Raw genomic sequence first — 22,200 nt, 5'->3', positions numbered from 1 at the left:
ACAGTTATTCCCCGTACTTCAGCTGGAACACTACAGTTATTCCCCGTACTTCAGCTGGAACACTACAGTTATTCCCCGTACTTCAGCTGGAACACTACAGTTATTCCCCGTACTACAGTTATTCCCCGTACTTCAGCTGGAACACTACAGTTATTCCCCGTATTTCAGCTAGAACACTACAGTTATTCCCCGTACTTCAGCTGGAACACTACAGTTATTCCCCGTACTTCAGCTGGAACACTACAGTTATTCCCCGTACTTCAGCTGGAACACTACAGTTATTCCCCGTACTTCAGCTGGAACACTGCAGTTATTTCCCATACTTCAGCTAGAATACTACAGTGTACATCAAATTGTCAGTTATGAGATGGTTAGTCCCAGCCAAGCAATCTGATTGGTCAAAATAGGGACTTGACTGTCAAAGTGTATTTGTGGAGCACCCAGTATTTTGTGAACATATATTAATTATAGTAATACATTAAATTGAAATAAACAAACAAACTCTACCTACCCAAAGATTGGCGGTAGCACCTTCTGTCCCGATGGAGACAGTCTATCTGGGTCCTGATCCAGGGGAATAACCAGAGGAGGGGGCTGAGGCAGAGGCTTGCACCCCGGGTTAGGCCTTTCGTTCTGGGCTAGCCCTGGCCCTGTGCCCCCGTGGTTCCCCTGGCTGTCGGAGAGGCTGGGTCTCTGGAGGCTGTTCCCACAGATGGAGGCCTCGTCAGAGAGTTTACGTCCCCCAGGTGAGTGCATAGATCCGCTGCGGACCGAGTTACACTGAGGTGTCCGGCAGAGTTTACGCCACAGGGTGACCAGGATGGTAGCTAGGATGACCGCCAGACACAGGGATATACCTGCCACGACCACCAGGTTACCACCAAGAAAGGAGGAGGCTGGAGGAGGGGGGAGGGACGGAGAGGGAGCGGGGTGGACTGGAAGACAGAAAGAGGAAGTGAGAAGGGAATAGGGAGAGAGAGAAATAGATGAGGGGGCGGGGACAAGAGAAACAACGTTAGATGATTGAGGAAATCAATATGACATCATTGAGTATAAGCCTATGAGCACAAGACAATAAAAAGATGTTTTTCTAGTTAAAGAGACTTCTTTTCACGTCTTGTGCTGATGGGGAAGTAACATTACTGGGGATAAAAATAAAAGAGAAAAGAGAGAGAGTTGGAGGGAGATACTGCATGACTGAAGATATGAGGAAATGACAGAAAAAGAGTGGAAAGGAGAGAGAGTTGACAGATGATGTTAAGAAAGGACAAAGTACCTGTACAGTCTTCCAGTGAGCAGAGAGACTGTTCCTTGACCATGCCGGTGCACTGCATACTTCCACCACCGGAGGGCAGCAGACACTCTCGCACTCTCTCCCTCACCCCCTCTCCACAGCTCACACTGCACACACTCCACGCCTGCCACACACCCCATGACTCTACAGAGAGAGGAGAGAGGGGGGGGGGGGGGGGAGTGAGAGGGAGGAGGAGAGAGCAAGAGTTTTTGGGGGATCGAGAGAGCGAGCGAGAGATGTCACATACAGTAGCTATCTAGCTGCTGAAAAATGCTGGTCAGTGCTGGTCTGATGCTGGTCAAGTTGGTATGATGCTGGTCAGTGCTGGTATGATGCTGGCCAAGTTGGTTTGATGCTGGCCAAGTTGGTCTGATGCTGGTCAGTGCTGGTCTGATGCTGGTCAATGCTGGTCTGATGCTGATCAATGCTGGTCTGATGCTGGTCTGATGCTGATCAATGCTGGTCAGTGCTGGTCTGATGCTGGTCAGTGCTGGTCTGATGCTGGTCAATGCTGGTCAGTGCTGGTCTGATGCTGGTCAGTGCTGGTCTGATGCTGGTCAGTGCTGGTCTGATGCTGGTCAATGCTGGTCAGTGCTGGTCAGTGCTGGTCTGATGCTGGTCTGATGCTGGTCTGATGCTGGTCTGATGCTGGTTAGTGCTGGTCTGATGCTGGTTAGTGCTGGTCTGATGCTGGCCAAGTTGGTTTGATGCTGGCCAAGTTGGTCTGATGTTGGCCAAGTTGGTCTGATGCTGGACTGATGCTGGTCAAGCTGGTCTGATGTTGGCCAAGTTGGTCTGATGCTGGTCAGTGCTGTCTGATGCTGGTCAAGCTAGACTGATGCTGGTCAGTGCTGGTCAAGCTTTTTCTGATGATGTCCAATCTAGCGTTGAGTTAGGGTTAAGGTTAGTGCTAGAATATAGCAGTTAGGGTTTGCGGTCAGGGTTAGGGGTGTAGGGTCAGGGTTGGGTCAGGGGTGTAGGGTCAGGGGTGTAGGGTCAGGGTCAGGGGTGTAGGGTCAGGGGTGTAGGGGTGTAGGGTCAGGGTCAGGGGTGTAGGGTCAGGGTTGGGTCAGGGGTGTAGGGTCAGGGTCAGGGTTGGTCAGGGGTGTAGGGTCAGGGTCAGGTCAGGGGTGTAGGGTCAGGGTCGGGTCAGGGGTGTAGGGTCAGGGTTGGGTCAGGGGTGTAGGGTCAGGGTTGGGTCAGGGTTAGGGGTGTAGGGTCAGGGTCAGGGGTGTAGGGTCAGGGTTGGGTCAGGGTTAGGGGTGTAGGGTCAGGGTTGGGTCAGGGTTAGGGGTGTAGGGTCAGGGTTGGGTCAGGGTTAGGGGTGTAGGGTCAGAGTTAGGGGTGTAGGGTCAGGGCTAGGTCAGGGTTAGGGGTGTTGGGTCATGGTTAGGGGTGTAGGGTCAGGGGTGTAGGGTCATGGTTGGGTCAGGGTCAGGGGTGTAGGGTCAGGGTTGGGTCAGGGGTGTAGGGTCAGGGTTGGGTCAGGGGTGTAGGGTCAGGGTCAGGGTTGGGTCAGGGGTGTAGGGTCAGGGGTGTAGGGGTGTAGGGTTGGGTCAGGGGTGTAGGGTCGGGTCAGGGGTGTAGGGTCAGGGTTGGGTCAGGGTTAGGGGTGTAGGGTCAGGGTTGGGTCAGGGTTAGGGGTGTAGGGTCAGGGGTGTAGGGTCAGGGTTGGGTCAGGGTTAGGGGTGTAGGGTCAGGGGTGTAGGGGTGTAGGGTCAGGCTTGGGTCAGGGTTAGGGGTGTAGGGTCAGGGTCAGGGGTGTAGGGTCAGGGTTGGGTCAGGGTTAGGGGTGTTGGGTCAGGGTTAGGGGTGTAGGGTCAGGGTTAGGGGTGTAGGGTCAGGGTTAGGTCAGGGTTAGGGGTGTTGGGTCATGGTTAGGGGTGTAGGGTCAGGGGTGTAGGGTCATGGTTGGGTCAGGGTTAGGGGTGTAGGGTCATGGTTGGGTCAGGGTTAGGGGTGTAGGGTCAGGGTCAGGGGTGTAGGGTCAGGGTTGGGTCAGGGGTGTAGGGTCATGGTTTGGTCAGGGGTGTTGGGTCATGGTTAGGGGTGTAGGGTCAGGGGTGTAGGGTCATGGTTGGGTCAGGGTCAGGGGTGTAGGGTCATGGTTGGGTCAGGGTTAGGGGTGTAGGGTCATGGTTGGGTCAGGGTTAGGGGTGTAGGGTCATGGCTGGGTCAGGGTTAGGGTTAGGGGTGTAGGGTCATGGTTAGGGGTGTAGGGTCATGGTTGGGTCAGGGTTAGGGGTGTAGGGTCATGGTTGGTTCAGGGTTAGGGTTAGGGGTGTAGGGTCATGGTTGGGTCAGGGTTAGGGTTAGGGGTGTAGGGTCATGGTTGGGTCAGGGTTAGGGGTGTAGGGTCATGGTTGGGTCATGGTTGGGTCAGGGGTGTAGGGTCATGGTTGGGTCAGGGGTGTAGGGTCATGGTTGGGTTAGGGGTGTAGGGTCATGGTTGGGTTAGGGGTGTAGGGTCATGGTTGGGTCAGGGGTGTTGGGTCATGGTTGGGTCAGGGGTGTTGGGTCATGGTTGGGTCAGGGGTGTGTTCCTACCTGCGTTCCTGTGCACCACCAGGCAGGTCTGAGCTGGACTCGGAGAGCGGCTGAAGTTGAGCACAAATCTGAAGCAGTATTTATTCCTTCCTGGGTCAAACACCGAACAGTTGAATTCTGTCTCGTTCTCCCCCTGTGTCAGCCAATTAAACGCCAGTGGAACGGAGGGGAGCGGGCCCTCTGCCCCTACACCCCCTTCCACCCCTCCACCTGCTCCCCACACCCCTGTGCCCCCCTTTCCCTCTGACCCCACACCTCCGTCCCGGAATAAGAGGACCTTGCCGTTGATCAGAGCACAGGGAGGGGTCACCAGACGTACAGATACCGTTCCCTCACAGCCTGACCTGGAGGAGGAGGAGGAGGATCATTACAAAACTACATCTACAATTTCTAACTGGCTAGCAGAAGTTGTACCAGGAAGTAATCACTGCCACCTGGTGAGGTTAGCATAGGGCTAACATGTGCCATGTTATCTTATGGGACCGGCTACAATTTCGCTTTCTGTCACATGCAAGTAAATCGACAATTTTAATTGGCTGATACGCAGAGCTTAATTGGCTGATACGCAGAGCTCATCTCAGCCTATGCGTCCCTCCAGTCCCTCGACTTCTTGGCACTGACGGAAACATGGCTCACCACAGATAACACTGCTACTCCTACTGCTCTCTCTTCGTCTGCCCACGTGTTCTCGCACACCCCGAGAGCTTCTGGTCAGCGCGGTGGTGGCACCGGGATCCTCATCTCTCCCAAGTGGTCATTCTCTCTTTCTCCCCTTACCCATCTGTCTATCGCCTCCTTTGAATTCCATGCTGTCACAGTTACCAGCCCTTTCAAGCTTAACATCCTTATCATTTATCGCCCTCCAGGTTCCCTTGGAGAGTTCATCAATGAGCTTGATGCCTTGATAAGCTCCTTTCCTGAGGACGGCTCACCTCTCACAGTTCTGGGTGACTTTAACCTCCCCATGTCTACCTTTGACTCATTCCTCTCCGCCTCCTTCTTTCCACTCCTCTCCTCTTTTGACCTCACCCTCTCACCTTCCCCCCCTACTCACAAGGCAGGCAATACGCTTGACCTCATCTTTACTAGATGCTGTTCTTCCACTAACCTCATTGCAACTCCCCTCCAAGTCTCCGACCACTACCTTGTATCCTTTTCCCTCTCGCTCTCATCCAACACTTCCCACACTGCCCCTACTCGGATGGTATCGCGCCGTCCCAACCTTCGCTCTCTCTCCCCCGCTACTCTCTCCTCTTCCATCCTATCATCTCTTCCCTCTGCCCAAACCTTCTCCAACCTATCTCCTGATTCTGCCTCCTCAACCCTCCTCTCCTCCCTTTCTGCATCCTTTGACTCTCTATGTCCCCTATCCTCCAGGCCGGCTCGGTCCTCCCCTCCCGCTCCGTGGCTCGACGACTCATTGCGAGCTCACAGAACAGGGCTCCGGGCAGCCGAGCGGAAATGGAGGAAAACTCGCCTCCCTGCGGACCTGGCATCCTTTCACTCCCTCCTCTCTACATTTTCCTCTTCTGTCTCTGCTGCTAAAGCCACTTTCTACCACTCTAAATTCCAAGCATCTGCCTCTAACCCTAGGAAGCTCTTTGCCACCTTCTCCTCCCTCCTGAATCCTCCTCCCCCTCCCCCCCCCCTCCTCCCTCTCTGCAGACGACTTCGTCAACCATTTTGAAAAGAAGGTCGACGACATCCGATCCTCGTTTGCTAAGTCAAACGACACCGCTGGTTCTGCTCACACTGCCCTACCCTGTGCTTTGACCTCTTTCTCTCCTCTCTCTCCAGATGAAATCTCGCGTCTTGTGACGGCCGGCCTCCCAACAACCTGCCCGCTTGACCCTATCCCCTCCTCTCTTCTCCAGACCATTTCCGGAGACCTTCTCCCTTACCTCACCTCGCTCATCAACTCATCCCTGACCGCTGGCTACGTCCCTTCCGTCTTCAAGAGAGCGAGAGTTGCACCCCTTCTGAAAAAACCTACACTCGATCCCTCCGATGTCAACAACTACAGACCAGTATCCCTTCTTTCTTTTCTCTCCAAAACTCTTGAACGTGCCGTCCTTGGCCAGCTCTCCTGCTATCTCTCTCAGAATGACCTTCTTGATCCAAATCAGTCAGGTTTCAAGACTAGTCATTCAACTGAGACTGCTCTTCTCTGTATCACGGAGGCGCTCCGCACTGCTAAAGCTAACTCTCTTTCCTCTGCTCTCATCCTTCTAGACCTATCGGCTGCCTTCGATACTGTGAACCATCAGATCCTCCTCTCCACCCTCTCCGAGTTGGGCATCTCCGGCGCGGCCCACGCTTGGATTGCGTCCTACCTGACAGGTCGCTCCTACCAGGTGGCGTGGCGAGAATCTGTCTCCTCACCACGCGCTCTCACCACTGGTGTCCCCCAGGGCTCTGTTCTAGGCCCTCTCCTATTCTCGCTATACACCAAGTCACTTGGCTCTGTCATAACCTCACATGGTCTCTCCTATCATTGCTATGCAGACGACACACAACTAATCTTCTCCTTTCCCCCTTCTGATGACCAGGTGGCGAATCGCATCTCTGCATGTCTGGCAGACATATCAGTGTGGATGACGGATCACCACCTCAAGCTGAACCTCGGCAAGACGGAGCTGCTCTTCCTCCCGGGGAAGGACTGCCCGTTCCATGATCTCGCCATCACGGTTGACAACTCCATTGTGTCCTCCTCCCAGAGCGCTAAGAACCTTGGCGTGATCCTGGACAACACCCTGTCGTTCTCAACTAACATCAAGGCGGTGGCCCGTTCCTGTAGGTTCATGCTCTACAACATCCGCAGAGTACGACCCTGCCTCACACAGGAAGCGGCGCAGGTCCTAATCCAGGCACTTGTCATCTCCCGTCTGGATTACTGCAACTCGCTGTTGGCTGGGCTCCCTGCCTGTGCCATCAAACCCCTACAACTCATCCAGAACGCCGCAGCCCGTCTGGTGTTCAACCTTCCCAAGTTCTCTCACGTCACCCCGCTCCTCCGCTCTCTCCACTGGCTTCCAGTTGAAGCTCGCATCCGCTACAAGACCATGGTGCTTGCCTACGGAGCTGTGAGGGGAACGGCACCTCAGTACCTTCAGGCTCTGATCAGGCCCTACACCCAAACAAGGGCACTGCGTTCATCCACCTCTGGCCTGCTCGCCTCCCTACCACTGAGGAAGTACAGTTCCCGCTCAGCCCAGTCAAAACTGTTCGCTGCTCTGGCACCCCAATGGTGGAACAAACTCCCTCACGACGCCAGGACAGCGGAGTCAATCACCACCTTCCGGAGACACCTGAAACCCCACCTCTTCAAGGAATACCTAGGATAGGATAAAGCAATCCTTCTGCCCCCCCCCCCCCCCCTTAAAAGATTTAGATGCACTATTGTAAAGTGGCTGTTCCACTGGATGTCATTAGGTGAATGCACCAATTTGTAAGTCGCTCTGGATAAGAGCGTCTGCTAAATGACTTAAATGTAAATGATTATGTGCGTTAGAACCTGTTTATTAACTTTAAATGCTTGCTTATGTTCGCAAAGTATGGCCCCCACTGCATTTTGGTTCAATACAATACTTTGCAAAAGTGCGTGTGAGATTCTGTGTACCTGTAAGAGTTGATGTTGTCCACCAGTAGCTTATAGGAGAAGATCCTAGACAGGTAGAGCGGGCCAGATGACTTTACATCCTGGTTTGTGTGAGGGGAGCGCAGCGCCACCCTGTGGTCAAATAAAATACAACTTTATTTATACCACACATTTACAACAATAAATTGCAGCGCTTCACACTCACATAAAGACAGATACAAATATAATAATTTTTTTAGACAAGAAGTAAATAGATGACACAGGTAAAATGGGGATAATATGGTATGGGGATAATATGGTATGGTGATAATATGGTATGGTGAGGTCTCTCAGTATGGTGATAATATGGTATGGTGATAATATGGTATGGTGAGGTCTCTCAGTATGGTGGTAATATGGTATGGTGATAATATGGTATGGTGGTAATATGGTATGGTGATAATATGGTATGGTGAGGTCCCTCAGTATGGTGATAATATGGTATGGTGGTAATATGGTATGGTGATGATAATATGGTATGGTGATAATATGGTATGGTGATAATATGGTATGGTGGTAATATGGTACGGTGATAATATGGTACGGTGATAATATGGTACGCTGATAATATGGTATGGTGATAATATGGTATGGTGAGGTCTCAGTATGGTGATAATATGGTATGGTGATAATATGGTATGGTGAGGTCTCTCAGTATGGTGATAATATGGTATGGGGATAATATGGTATGGTGATAATATGGTATGGGGATAATATGGTATGGGGATAATATGGTATGGGGATAATATGGTATGGTGATAATATGGTATGGTGATAATATGGTATGGTGATAATATGGTATGGTGAGGTCTCAGTATGGTGATAATATGGTATGGCGAGGTCTCAGTATGGTGATAATATGGTATGGCGAGGTCTCAGTATGGTGATAATATGGTATGGCGAGGTCTCAGTATGGTGATAATATGGTATGGTGGTAATATGGTATGGTGAGGTCTCAGTATGGTGATAATATGGTATGGTGAGGTCTCAGTATGGTGATAATATGGTGTGGTGATAATATGGTGTGGTGATAATATGGTATGGTGATAATATGGTATGGTGATAATATGGTATGGTGAGGTCTCAGTATGGTGATAATATGGTATGGTGAGGTCTCTCAGTATGGTGATAATATGGTATGGCGAGGTCTCAGTATGGTGATAATATGGTATGGTGATAATATGGTATGGTGATAATATGGTATGGTGATAATATGGTATGGTGATAATATGGTATGGTGATAATATGGTATGGTGAGGTCTCAGTATGGTGATAATATGGTATGGTGATAATATGGTATGGTGATAATATGGTATGGTGAGGTCTCTCAGTATGGTGATAATATGGTATGGTGATAATATGGTATGGTGAGGTCTCAGTATGGTGATAATATGGTGTGGTGATAATATGGTATGGTGATAATATGGTATGGTGGTAATATGGTATGGTGAGGTCTCAGTATGGTGATAATATGGTATGGTGATAATATGGTATGGTGAGGTCTCAGTATGGTGATAATATGGTATGGTCTCAGTATGGTGATAATATGGTATGGTGATAATATGGTATGGTGAGGTCTCAGTATGGTGATAATATGGTATGGTGATAATATGGTATAGTGATAATATGGTATGGTGATAATATGGTATGGTGATAATATGGTATGGTGATAATATGGTATGGTGATAATATGGTATGGTGATAATATGGTGTGGTGATAATATGGTATGGTGATAATATGGTATGGTGATAATATGGTATGGTGAGGTCTCAGTATGGTGATAATATGGTGTGGTGATAATATGGTATGGTGATAATATGGTATGGTGATAATATGGTATAGTGATAATATGGTATGGTGATAATATGGTATGGTGAGGTCTCTCAGTATGGTGATAATATGGTATGGTGAGGTCTCAGTATGGTGATAATATGGTATGGTGAGGTCTCTCAGTATGGTGATAATATGGTATGGTGAGGTCTCAGTATGGTGATAATATGGTATGGCGAGGTCTCAGTATGGTGATAATATGGTATGGTGATAATATGGTATGGTGAGGTCTCAGTATGGTGATAATATGGTGTGGTGATAATATGGTATAGTGATAATATGGTGTGGTGATAATATGGTATGGTGATAATATGGTATGGTGATAATATGGTATGGTGAGGTCTCTCAGTATGGTGATAATATGGTATGGTGAGGTCTCAGTATGGTGATAATATGGTATGGTGATAATATGGTATGGTGAGGTCTCAGTATGGTGATAATATGGTATGGTGATAATATGGTATAGTGATAATATGGTATGGTGATAATATGGTATGGTGATAATATGGTATGGTGATAATATGGTATGGTGAAGTCTCAGTATGGTGATAATATGGTGTGGTGATAATATGGTATGGTGATAATATGGTATGGTGATAATATGGTATGGTGATAATATGGTATGGTGAGGTCTCAGTATGGTGATAATATGGTATGGTGATAATATGGTAGTGATAATATGGTATGGTGATAATATGGTATGGTGATAATATGGTATGGTGATAATATGGTATGGTGAGGTCTCTCAGTATGGTGATAATATGGTATGGTGTGGTGATAATATGGTATGGTGATAATATGGTATGGTGATAATATGGTATGGTGAAGTCTCAGTATGGTGATAATATGGTGTGGTGATAATATGGTATGGTGATAATATGGTATGGTGATAATATGGTATGGTGATAATATGGTATGGTGATAATATGGTATGGTGATAATATGGTATGGTGATAATATGGTATGGTGATAATATGGTATGGTGATAATATGGTATGGTGAGGTCTCTCAGTATGGTGATAATATGGTATGGTGATAATATGGTATGGTGATAATATGGTATGGTGAGGTCTCAGTATGGTGATTATATGGTATGGTGATAATATGGTATGGTGATAATATAGTATGGTGATAATATGGTATGGTGATAATATGGTATGGTGATAATATGGTATGGTGATAATATGGTACGGTGATAATATGGTATGGTGAGGTCTCTCAGTATGGTGATAATATGGTATGGTGTGGTGATAATATGGTATGGTGATAATATAGTATGGTGATAATATGGTATGGTGATAATATGGTATGGTGATAATATGGTATGGTGATAATATGGTATGGTGATAATATGGTATGGTGAGGTCTCAGTATGGTGATAATATGGTATGGTGATAATATGGTATGGTGATAATATGGTATGGTGATAATATGGTATGGTGATAATATGGTATGGTGATAATATGGTATGGTGATAATATGGTATGGTGATAATATGGTATAGTAGTAGTATAATTCCCAGCCCTATTAGTCAGGTGATAATATCATATAGTATAGTAGTATAGTAGTAGTATAATTCCCAGCCCTATTAGTCAGGTGATAATATCATATAGTATAGTAGTAGTATAATTCCCAGCCCTGGCAGTCAGGTGATAATATCATATAGTATAGTAGTATAGTAATAGTATAATTCCCAGCCCTATTAGTCAGGTGATAATATCATATAGTATAGTAGTATAGTAGTAGTATAATTCCCAGCCCTATTAGTCAGGTGATAATATCATATAGTATAGTAGTATTATAATTCCCAGCCCTATTAGTCAGGTGATAAAATTGAATTTATTATTTATTTCAGACGCTTGACGCGCTGCAAGTCCCACCTCTCCAATCTCCTCATTGGTTTCCACAAGCATACGTGGGTGATTGAAAGCTGAACAAGGAGAGACTAATCCAACAGGAAGAGAGACTAATCCAACAGGAAGAGAGACTAATCCCAAAGGAGAGAGACTAATCCCAAAGGAGAGAGACTAATCCCAAAAGGAGAGAGACTAATCCCAAAAGGAGAGAGACTAATCCCAAAGGAGAGAGACTAATCCCAAAGGAGAGAGACTAATCCCAAAGGAGAGAGACTAATCCCAAAGGAGAGAGACTAATCCCAAAGGAGAGAGACTAATCCCAAAGGAGAGAGACTAATCCCAAAGGAGAGAGACTAATCCCAAAGGAGAATGACTCATCCAAAAGGAGAGAGACTAATCCCAAAAGAGAGAGACTAATCCCGAAGGAGAGAGACTAATCCCGAAGGAGAGAGACTAATCCCGAAGGAGAGAGACTAATCCCAAAGGAAGAGAAACTAATCAAAAGGAGAGACTAATCAAAGAAAACTAACTAGGTTTCCCCTTTCCCTTTTGGGTAGGTTTTATCTTTGGGTAGAAAACACATGATTTTGTACCACTCAAAATGTGTAAGAATACTACAAAGATCCAGTTTACAAAAAGGACCATATTCATTTCAGGTCAAATAATATGCCAGGACAAATTAGCTAGCAACAGAATGCTAGCTAAATCTCCATGAACGTTTCATGTGTCTTTCGACCTGTCTCCTAATTAATACAGTGGGTTTTGGTATTTTATTCTGCGTGTCATGTCTTGTGGGTGTAACCGATGTGAAATGGCTAGCTAGTTAGCGGTGGTGGTGCGCGCTAATAGCGTTTCAAATCGGTAACGTTACTCGCTCTGAGACCTTGAAGTTATTTTTCCCCTTGCTCTGCAAGGGCCGCGGCTTTTGTGGCCCGATCTGTAACGATGCTTTGAGGGTGGCTGTTGTTGATGTGTGCAGAGGGTCCCTGGTTCGAGCCCAGGTTGGGGCGAGGAGAGGGACGGAAGCTAAACTGTTACATGTGGGATAGACAAAAATCAACATGCACACGATGGCGCGCAGGCCGGTTTGATCAAGGTGTAAAAGCTGCGTTTACACACATTTGATTCACTAATTGATCTTTTGGCCAATCACATCTGATCTGATTGGTCAAAAGACCAATTAGTGGGGGGGGGGGGGGGAGATCAGAATTGTGCTGCTTGTGTAAACGCAGCCCAACTCTCTCTATCCAAGAAACTGCCCCGCTCTCTCTATCCAATAAACTGCCCCGCTCTCTCTATCCAATAAACTGCCCCGCTCTCTCTATCCAATAAACTGCCCCGCTCTCTCTATCCAATAAACTGCCCCGCTCTCTCTATCCAATAAACTGCCCCGCTCTCTCTATCCAATAAACTGCCCCGCTCTCTCTATCCAATAAACTGCCCCGCTCTCTCTATCCAATAAACTGCCCCGCTCTCTCTATCCAATAAACTGCCCCGCTCTCTCTATCCAATAAACTGCCCCACTCTCTCTATCCAATAAACTGCCCCACTCTCTCTATCCAATAAACTGCCCCACTCTCTCTATCCAATAAACTGCCCCACTCTCTCTATCCAATAAACTGCCCCACTCTCTCTATCCAATAAACTGCCCCACTCTCTCTATCCAATAAACTGCCCCACTCTCTCTATCCAATAAACTGCCCCACTCTCTCTATCCAATAAACTGCCCCACTCTCTCTATCCAATAAACTGCCCCACTCTCTCTATCCAATAAACTGCCCCACTCTCTCTATCCAATAAACTGCCCCACTCTCTCTATCCAATAAACTGCCCCACTCTCTCTATCCAATAAACTGCCCCACTCTCTCTATCCAATAAACTGCCCCACTCTCTCTATCCAATAAACTGCCCCACTCTCTCTATCCAATAAACTGCCCCACTCTCTCTATCCAATAAACTGCCCCACTCTCTCTATCCAATAAACTGCCCCACTCTCTCTATCCAATAAACTGCCCCACTCTCTCTATCCAATAAACTGCCCCACTCTCTCTATCCAATAAACTGCCCCACTCTCTCTATCCAATAAACTGCCCCACTCTCTCTATCCAATAAACTGCCCCACTCTCTCTATCCAATAAACTGCCCCACTCTCTCTATCCAATAAACTGCCCCACTCTCTCTATCCAATAAACTGCCCCACTCTCTCTATCCAATAAACTGCCCCACTCTCTCTATCCAATAAACTGCCCCACTCTCTCTATCCAATAAACTGCCCCACTCTCTCTATCCAATAAACTGCCCCACTCTCTCTATCCAATAAACTGCCCCACTCTCTCTATCCAATAAACTGCCCCACTCTCTCTATCCAATAAACTGCCCCACTCTCTCTATCCAATAAACTGCCCCACTCTCTCTATCCAATAAACTGCCCCACTCTCTCTATCCAATAAACTGCCCCACTCTCTCTATCCAATAAACTGCCCCACTCTCTCTATCCAATAAACTGCCCCACTCCTTCATATATTGTTTTTTAAAGATGGTAAAACAACAAAATACCTGATGAAGTCTCGCTCTGTGAAATGGAATGCACACGACAGATCCACCGTCTGAGAACGCAGCTCTTTGATTGGGTGCCGGGTGCGAGCGCGGACCTTGTCGATGCTATTTCGACCAATCTGGTTGAACTCCAGGTAGCTGACCTCCAGGAAGAGGGCGGGACCAAGGCCAGAGGAGCAGGGCTGGAACAGCTCATTGGTCGAGATACCCACCTGGGAGAGGCAAAAGGGGACGAGGGATAGACAGTGGCTCACTTGAATGATACCTAAGGTGATAAATAGCAGCTATTGTGTTACTATCATTAAGTTAAACAACCAACCATCCACACATCTCCTCACCAACCATCCAACCAACCAACCAACCACACATACAGACCCTCTCCTCACCTGGAAGGATCCTGACTGGTTGCTGGCTCGGTCCACGGCAATGTGAAAGGTCGGCCACTCCACCCGAAGCTCCGAACTCCACCACCAGGTGGCAGTAGTCGTAACAACCCCATTCCCATCTCTATCCGTTACGCTAGCATTAGCATTAGCATTAGAATTGGCGGTTGCGTAGTCAATCTGCTCCAGGCGGAAGCGGAATGTTCCAGCGTACAGGAAGCAGGAGCAGTTTAACTCTAAAATCAAGTCAGATCAAAGTGTATTTGTAATATGGGATACAGCGTAGTGTACATAGTTCAATGAGATGTTTTGGCCAGCTTTTAGAATGAATACCATGATAGCGTTTTACAGCATTCTATTTAACCATTCATGACGACAATTTGGAACCTTGTACAAAGTCAGAAAATTCAGTGAACTGCTATTGGTCAATATTGCCCACGGGGAGCCAACATGGCTGCCATGAAATGTAGTTTCCTGTAAATGCATCATAACGCAGAAACCACAATGTCCTCGCTAAAATACACGGCTCTGACATTCAGTTCAAAAAATAAGTAAAGGCTGATTTCATCTAACGACATTGTCCGTAGACCATTAGAACGAGACAAGTGTTGTCTACAGACAATGTCGTTAGACCAGAGCACTAACCTAATCTCCCCTCTGATTGGTTGGCTGGCAGGGTTCTGGTGAGCAGGGTGGCGTTAGTTTCCGTGTCAACCAGAGTTAGGGTCATGTTCCGGATGTCGGAGGAAGCGTTGCCGTCTGCGGTGTCGTAGTCGAGGAACACACTGCTGTTACTAAGGGCAACATGGACGGAGGGCCACAGGTGGAGACCAGCCATCGCTATACAGTCAGAGAGGGGGGCAGATTTATTTAAATAGCAGGTAGTTAGGTAGACAGTAAGAAAAATCATGTAGATTTTAGTCCATTTCATCAATTATGGTATCTCTGTGTTTGTTTGTCCGTCTACCTCTAAGTCTCGGTCTCTGTCTGCCTCTCTCTGTCAGTCTGTCTGTCCGAGTTTGTCTCCGCGTGTCTCTCTCTCTGCCTGGCTCTGTGTCTCTGTCTGTCTCTCTCTCTGCCTGTCTCTGTCTGTCTCTCTCTCTGCCTGCCTGTCTCTGTATCTCTCTCTGCCTGTCTCTGTGTATCTGTCTGTCTCTCTCTGCATGTCTCTGTGTATCTGTCTGTCTCTTTCTCTGCCTGTCTCTCTCTCTGCCTGTCTGTGTATCTGTCTGTCTCTCTCTCTGCCTGTCTGTGTATCTGTCTGTCTCTCTCTATTTCTGTCCGTCTCTGTGTCTTTGTAGTACAGGGCTGCAGTGGCATTGTGATGTGTGAATGCCGCTGTGCATCGGTCACATCCTGTCACACCCTACAAAGGGAAGAGGGTGGAGGAACAGACTGCCCCTCCCTTCAACCGTCTCCCTCCATCTCTTCAACACTCTCTCTCCCCCCCTTCCCCTCTCTCCCTTCCTCTCTCTCTCCCTTCCCCTCTCTCTCTCCATCTCTTCAACACTCTCTCCCTTCCCCTCTCTCTCCCTTTATTTCCTGTCCCAGTGGTCTTTCCTCTCTCAGCAGGTTTGAATGGGTTTGGTTGACCTTCATACTAAAAAATGTATGTCCCTATTGGCACCCTATTCCCTATTTAGTGCACTACTTTAGACCAGATGGCACCCTATTCCCTATTTAGTGCACTACTTTAGACCAGATGGCACCCTATTCCCTATTTAGTGCACTACTTTAGACCAGATGGCACCCTATTCCCTATTTAGTGCACTACTTTAGACCAGATGGCACCCTATTCCCTATTTAGTGCACTACTTTTGACCAGTGCCCATAGGGAATAGGGTGCCATCACAAGAGGTAGAGTAGAACAAAGGGAACTGAGATTTTAAAAAGTGTGTATTTATAGAAATCAACTTTGTTGTGTGCCTTCAGAAAGTCACACCCATTGACTTTTTCCAGATTTTGTTGTGTTACAAATTGGGATTAAAATGGATTAATTGTACTTTATTTTTTTAACGATCTACACAAAATACTGTAATGTCAAAGTAGAAGAAAAATTCTAAAATAAAAAGTATATATGTGTAATATATGTATGTACATATGTGGCAGGTAGCCTAGTTGTTCGAGTGTTGGGCCAGTAACCAAAAGGTTGCAAGATCGAATCCACGAGCTGACAAGGTAAAAATCTGTCTTTCTGCCCCCGAACAAAGAAAGAAATAATATCTGAAATAAATCATTCTCTCTGCTATTATTTTGACATTTCACATTCTTAAAGTGGTGATCCTAACTGACCTAAGACAGGGAATTGTTACTCTGATTAAATGTCAGGAATAGAGATAAAAAAAAAACAGATTTTAAATGTATTTGGCTAAGGTGTATGTAAACTTCCAACTTCAACTGTACATATATACACATTAACAAAATATGTTTTTAAACTTCATTTAACTAGGCAAGTCAGTTAAGAACAAATTCTTATTTACAATGACAGCCTAGGAACAGTGAGTTAGGCTGTTCCTAGGCTGTCATTGTAAATAAGAATTTGTTCTTAACTGACTTTGAGTCAATACATGTTAGAATAATCTTTGGCAGCCATTACAGCGGTGAGTCTTTCTGGGTAAGTCTCTAAGAGCTGTGAGTCTCTTTCTGGGTCAGTCTCTAAGAGATGTGAGTCTCTTTCTGGGTCAGTCTCTAAGAGCTGTGAGTCTCTTTCTGGGTCAGTCTCTTTCTGGGTAAGTCTCTAAGAGCTGTGAGTCTCTTTCTGGGTCAGTCTCTAAGAGCTGTGAGTCTCTTTCTGGGTCAGTCTCTAAGAGCTGTGAGTCTCTTTCTGGGTCAGTCTCTAAGAGCTGTGAGTCTCTTTCTGGGTAAGTCTCTAAGAGCTGTGAGTCTTTCTGGGTCAGTCTCTAAGAGCTGCGAGTCTCTTTCCGGGTCAGTCTCTAAGAGCTGTGAGTCTTTCTGGGTCAGTTTCTAAGAGCTGTGAGTCTTCTCTGGGTCAGTTTCTAAGAGCTGTGAGTCTTTCTGGGTCAGTCTCTAAGAGCTGTGAGTCTTTCTGGGTCAGTTTCTAAGAGCTGTGAGTCTTTCTGGGTCAGTCTCTAAGAGCTGAAGAGCTGTGAGTCTTTCTGGGTAAGTCTCTAAGAGCTTTACACACATGGATTGTGCAACATTTACACATTATTCTTTTTTAAAATATTCAAGCTCTGTTTAATTGGTTGTTGATCATTGCTAGACAACCATTTTCAAGTCTTGCCATAGATTTTAAAGTACATTTAAGTCAAAACTGTAACTTGGCCACTCAGGAACATTCAATGTCGTCTTGGTCAGCAACTCCAGTGTAGATTTGGCCTTGTGTTTTAGGTTATTGTCCTGCTGAAAGGTGAATTCCTCTCCCAGTGTCTGGAGGAAAGCAGACTGAACCAGGTTTTCCTCTTGTCGTTATGGGATATTGTGATGTCATTATGGGGTATTGTGATGTCATTATGGGGTATTGTGTGTAGATGGGTGAGAAAAAACAAATTGAATCCATTATGAATTCAGGCTGTAATACTTTCTGAATGCGGTGTGTGTGTGTGTGTGTGTGTGTGTGTGTCAAAAGGTAAATATGCGAAACAAAGAAAGTACATATCTACTGACATTAAAAGACAACATTGATAACGATCACATTTGGGAAAGAGGAAACAGTACCCGGCATAATTTATTGTCATTGTTTTGGATCCCGCTACCGGGCATCAGATCCCGCTACCGGGCATCAGATCCCGCTACCGGGCATCAGATCCCGCTACCGGGCATCAGATCCCGCTACCGGGCATCAGATCCCGCTACCGGGCATCAGATCCCGCTACCGGGCATCATATCCCGCTACCGGGCATCATATCCCGCTACCGGGCATCAGATCCCGCTACCGGGCATCAGATCCCGCTACCGAGCATCAGATCCCGCTACCGAGCATCAGATCCCGCTACCGAGCATCAGATCCCGCTACCGAGCATCATATCCCGCTACCGAGCATCATATCCCGCTACCGAGCATCAGATCCCGCTACCGAGCATCAGATCCCGCTACCGAGCATCAGATCCCGCTACCGAGCATCAGATCCCGCTACCGAGCATCAGATCCCGCTACCGAGCATCAGATCCCGCTACCGAGCATTATATCCCGCTACCGGGCATCAGATCCCGCTATCGAGCATCATATCCTGCTATCGGGCATCAGATCCTGCTATCGAGCATCAGATCCTGCTATCGAGCATCATATCCCTCTACCGAGCATCCGATCCTGCTACCGAGCATCAGATCCTGCTATCGAGCATCAGATCCTGCTACCGAGCATCAGATCCTGCTACCGAGCATCAGATCCTGCTACCGAGCATCATATCCTGCTACCGAGCATCAGATCCTGCTACCGAGCATCAGATCCTGCTATCGAGCATCAGATCCTGTTACCGAGCATCATATCCTGCTATCGAGCATCAGATCCTGTTACCGAGCATCATATCCTGCTATCGAGCATCAGATCATGCGTTTCAGTGAGACACTATCACAGGGATTGGACACTCTGGTTCAATGAGGACCTGTATGGTGTGCAAGGTTTCACTCCAGCCCAGCACTAACACACTTTACGGCCACCCCTGTACCCCCTCGAGCATACAAAATATGTATACAAAACATGTATAAACATGTATACAAACATAAACATACAAAATACATATACAAAATATGTATAAATATAAATTGATCCTGCTGATCATCTAAGAACGATCTGGAATCCAGCCTTAATGGCCATGTTCTGTTATACCCGGTACAGCCAGTAGAGGACTGGTCACCCCTCAGAGCCTGGTTCCTCTCTAGCCAGTAGAGGACTGGTCACCCCTCAGAGTCTGGTTCCTCTCTACCCGGCACAGCCAGTAGAAGACTGGTCCACCCCTCAGAGCCTGGTTCCTCTCTAGGTTTCTTCCTAGGGAGTTTTCCCTAGCCACCGTGCTTCTACACCTGCATTGCATGCTGTTCGAGGTTTTAGGCTGGGTTTCTGTTCAGCACTTTGAGATATCAGCTGATGTAAAAAGGACTTTATAAATACATTTGATTGATTGATTGATATGACGCTCCATTCCAGCGTGGCCAATAGGAAGAGGAGCAACGGTGTGGAACCCTGTTCCAGGCCAGCACTGAAACCCTCAAGCCCCTCCCACTCACCGTATCCCAGCGTGGCCAATAGGAAGACGAGCAGCGGTGTCGGCGTGGAACCCTGTGGCATTCCGATGCGTGAGCCCCGGAACCCCCGCACTGTCACACCACATGACACTCCAACATCACAAAGGCTCTGAGGAAACACACAGACCAATCAGGACACACCAATACAAACAAATATGGTGCTGCTAGACAACATCCTCAGAATGTTACCTGGTGATATGGTGCTGTTAGTGATAGACAACATCCTCAGAATGTTACCTGGTGATATGGTGCTGCTAGACAACATCCTCAGAATGTTACCTGGTGATATGGTGCTGTTAGACAACACACTCAGAATGTTACCTGGTGATATGGTGCTGCTAGACAACATACTCAGAATGTTACCTGGTGATATGGTGCTGCTAGACAACATACTCAGAATGTTACCTGGTGATATGGTGCTGCTAGAAAACATCCTCAGAATGTTACCTGGTGATATGGTGCTGTTAGACAACATACTCAGAATGTTACCTGGTGATATGGTGCTGCTAGTGATAGACAACATACTCAGAATGTTACCTGGTGATATGGTGCTGTTAGTGATAGACAACATCCTCAGAATGTTACCTGGTGATATGGTGCTGCTAGTGATAGACAACACACTCAGAATGTTACCTGGTGATATGGTGCTGTTAGTGATAGACAACACACTCAGAATGTTACCTGGTGATATGGTGCTGTTAGTGATAGACAACATACTCAGAATGTTACCCGGTGATATGGTGCTGTTAGTGATAGATAACATACTCAGAATGTTACCTGGTGATATGGTGCTGCTAGACAACATACTCAGAATGTTACCTGGTGATATGGTGCTGTTAGACAACATACTCAGAATGTTACCTGGTGATATGGTGCTGCTAGACAACATACTCAGAATGTTACCTGGTGATATGGTGCTGCTAGACAACATCCTCAGAATGTTACCTGGTGATATGGTGCTGTTAGACAACATACTCAGAATGTTACCGGGTGATATGGTGCTGTTAGTGATAGACAACATACTCAGAATGTTACCCGGTGATATGGTGCTGTTAGTGATAGACAACATACTCAGAATGTTACCTGGTGATATGGTGCTGTTAGTGATAGATAACATACTCAGAATGTTACCTGGTGATATGGTGCTGCTAGACAACATCCTCAGAATGTTACCTGGTGATATGGTGCTGCTAGACAACATACTCAGAATGTTACCTGGTGATATGGTGCTGCTAGACAACACACTCAGAATGTTACCTGGTGATATGGTGCTGCTAGACAACATACTCAGAATGTTACCTGGTGATATGGTGCTGCTAGACAACATACTCAGAATGTTACCTGGTGATATGGTGCTGTTAGACAACATACTCAGAATGTTACCTGGTGATATGGTGCTGCTAGACAACATACTCAGAATGTTACCTGGTGATATGGTGCTGCTAGACAACATCCTCAGAATGTTACCTGGTGATATGGTGCTGCTAGTGATAGACAACACACTCAGAATGTTACCTGGTGATATGGTGCTGTTAGTGATAGACAACACACTCAGAATGTTACCTGGTGATATGGTGCTGCTAGACAACATCCTCAGAATGTTACCTGGTGATATGGTGCTGCTAGTGATAGACAACATCCTCAGAATGTTACCTGGTGATATGGTGCTGTTAGACAACATACTCAGAATGTTACCTGGTGATATGGTGCTGCTAGACAACATACTCAGAATGTTACCTGGTGATATGGTGCTGTTAGACAACATACTCAATGTTACCTGGTGATATGGTGCTGCTAGACAACATACTCAGAATGTTACCTGGTGATATGGTGCTGCTAGTGATAGACAACCTACTCAGAATGTTACCTGGTGATATGGTGCTGTTAGACAACATACTCAGAATGTTACCTGGTGATATGGTGCTGTTAGACAACATACTCAGAATGTTACCTGGTGATATGGTGCTGCTAGACAACATACTCAGAATGTTACCTGGTGATATGGTGCTGTTAGTGATAGACAACATACTCAGAATGTTACCTGGTGATATGGTGCTGCTAGACAACATACTCAGAATGTTACCTGGTGATATGGTGCTGTTAGTGATAGACAACATACTCAGAATGTTACCTGGTGATATGGTGCTGTTAGACAACACACTCAGAATGTTAGCTGGTGATATGGTGCTGTTAGACAACATCCTCAGAATGTTACCTGGTGATATGGTGCTGTTAGACAACATCCTCAGAATGTTACCTGGTGATATGGTGCTGCTAGAGACAACATCCTCAGAATGTTACCTGGTGATATGGTGCTGCTAGACAACATACTCAGAATGTTACCTGGTGATATGGTGCTGCTAGACAACATCCTCAGAATGTTACCTGGTGATATGGTGCTGCTAGACAACATACTCAGAATGTTACCTGGTGATATGGTGCTGTTAGTGATAGACAACACACTCAGAATGTTACCTGGTGATATGGTGCTGTTAGTGATAGACAACATACTCAGAATGTTACCTGGTGATATGGTGCTGCTAGACAACATCCTCAGAATGTTACCTGGTGATATGGTGCTGCTAGACAACATCCTCAGAATGTTACCTGGTGATATGGTGCTGTTAGTGATAGACAACACACTCAGAATGTTACCTGGTGATATGGTGCTGTTAGTGATAGACAACATACCCAGAATGTTACCCGGTGATATGGTGCTGTTAGTGATAGATAACATACTCAGAATGTTACCTGGTGATATGGTGCTGTTAGACAACATACTCAGAATGTTACCTGGTGATATGGTGCTGTTAGACAACATACTCAGAATGTTACCTGGTGATATGGTGCTGCTAGACAACATACTCAGAATGTTACCTGGTGATATGGTGC

At 46.6% G+C, this 22,200-nt stretch overlaps 1 protein-coding gene across 1 annotated transcript in view; it reads right to left on the bottom strand.

Moving 5' to 3' along the window:
* Positions 1-22,200, bottom strand: part of LOC129864163 (thrombospondin type-1 domain-containing protein 1) — an 81,430-nt gene that overhangs the window by 6,602 nt on the left and 52,628 nt on the right. The window contains exons 2-9 of the mRNA XM_055936833.1: positions 19,291-19,417; positions 14,750-14,944; positions 14,108-14,340; positions 13,722-13,933; positions 7,461-7,571; positions 3,842-4,185; positions 1,277-1,438; positions 512-935 (exon numbers count right to left, since the gene is read on the bottom strand). Coding sequence (XP_055792808.1) covers positions 512-935; positions 1,277-1,438; positions 3,842-4,185; positions 7,461-7,571; positions 13,722-13,933; positions 14,108-14,340; positions 14,750-14,944; positions 19,291-19,351 — 1,742 coding nt within the window. The 5' untranslated portion in view covers positions 19,352-19,417. The remainder of the gene's footprint in view (positions 1-511; positions 936-1,276; positions 1,439-3,841; positions 4,186-7,460; positions 7,572-13,721; positions 13,934-14,107; positions 14,341-14,749; positions 14,945-19,290; positions 19,418-22,200) is intronic.

This window comes from Salvelinus fontinalis, chromosome 10 (assembly GCF_029448725.1).
Source record: "Salvelinus fontinalis isolate EN_2023a chromosome 10, ASM2944872v1, whole genome shotgun sequence".
In the NCBI taxonomy this organism is placed as follows: Eukaryota; Metazoa; Chordata; class Actinopteri; order Salmoniformes; family Salmonidae; genus Salvelinus; species Salvelinus fontinalis.
Note: the sequence above shows the minus strand (reverse complement) of the source record. Positions and strands in the feature narration are given on the sequence as shown.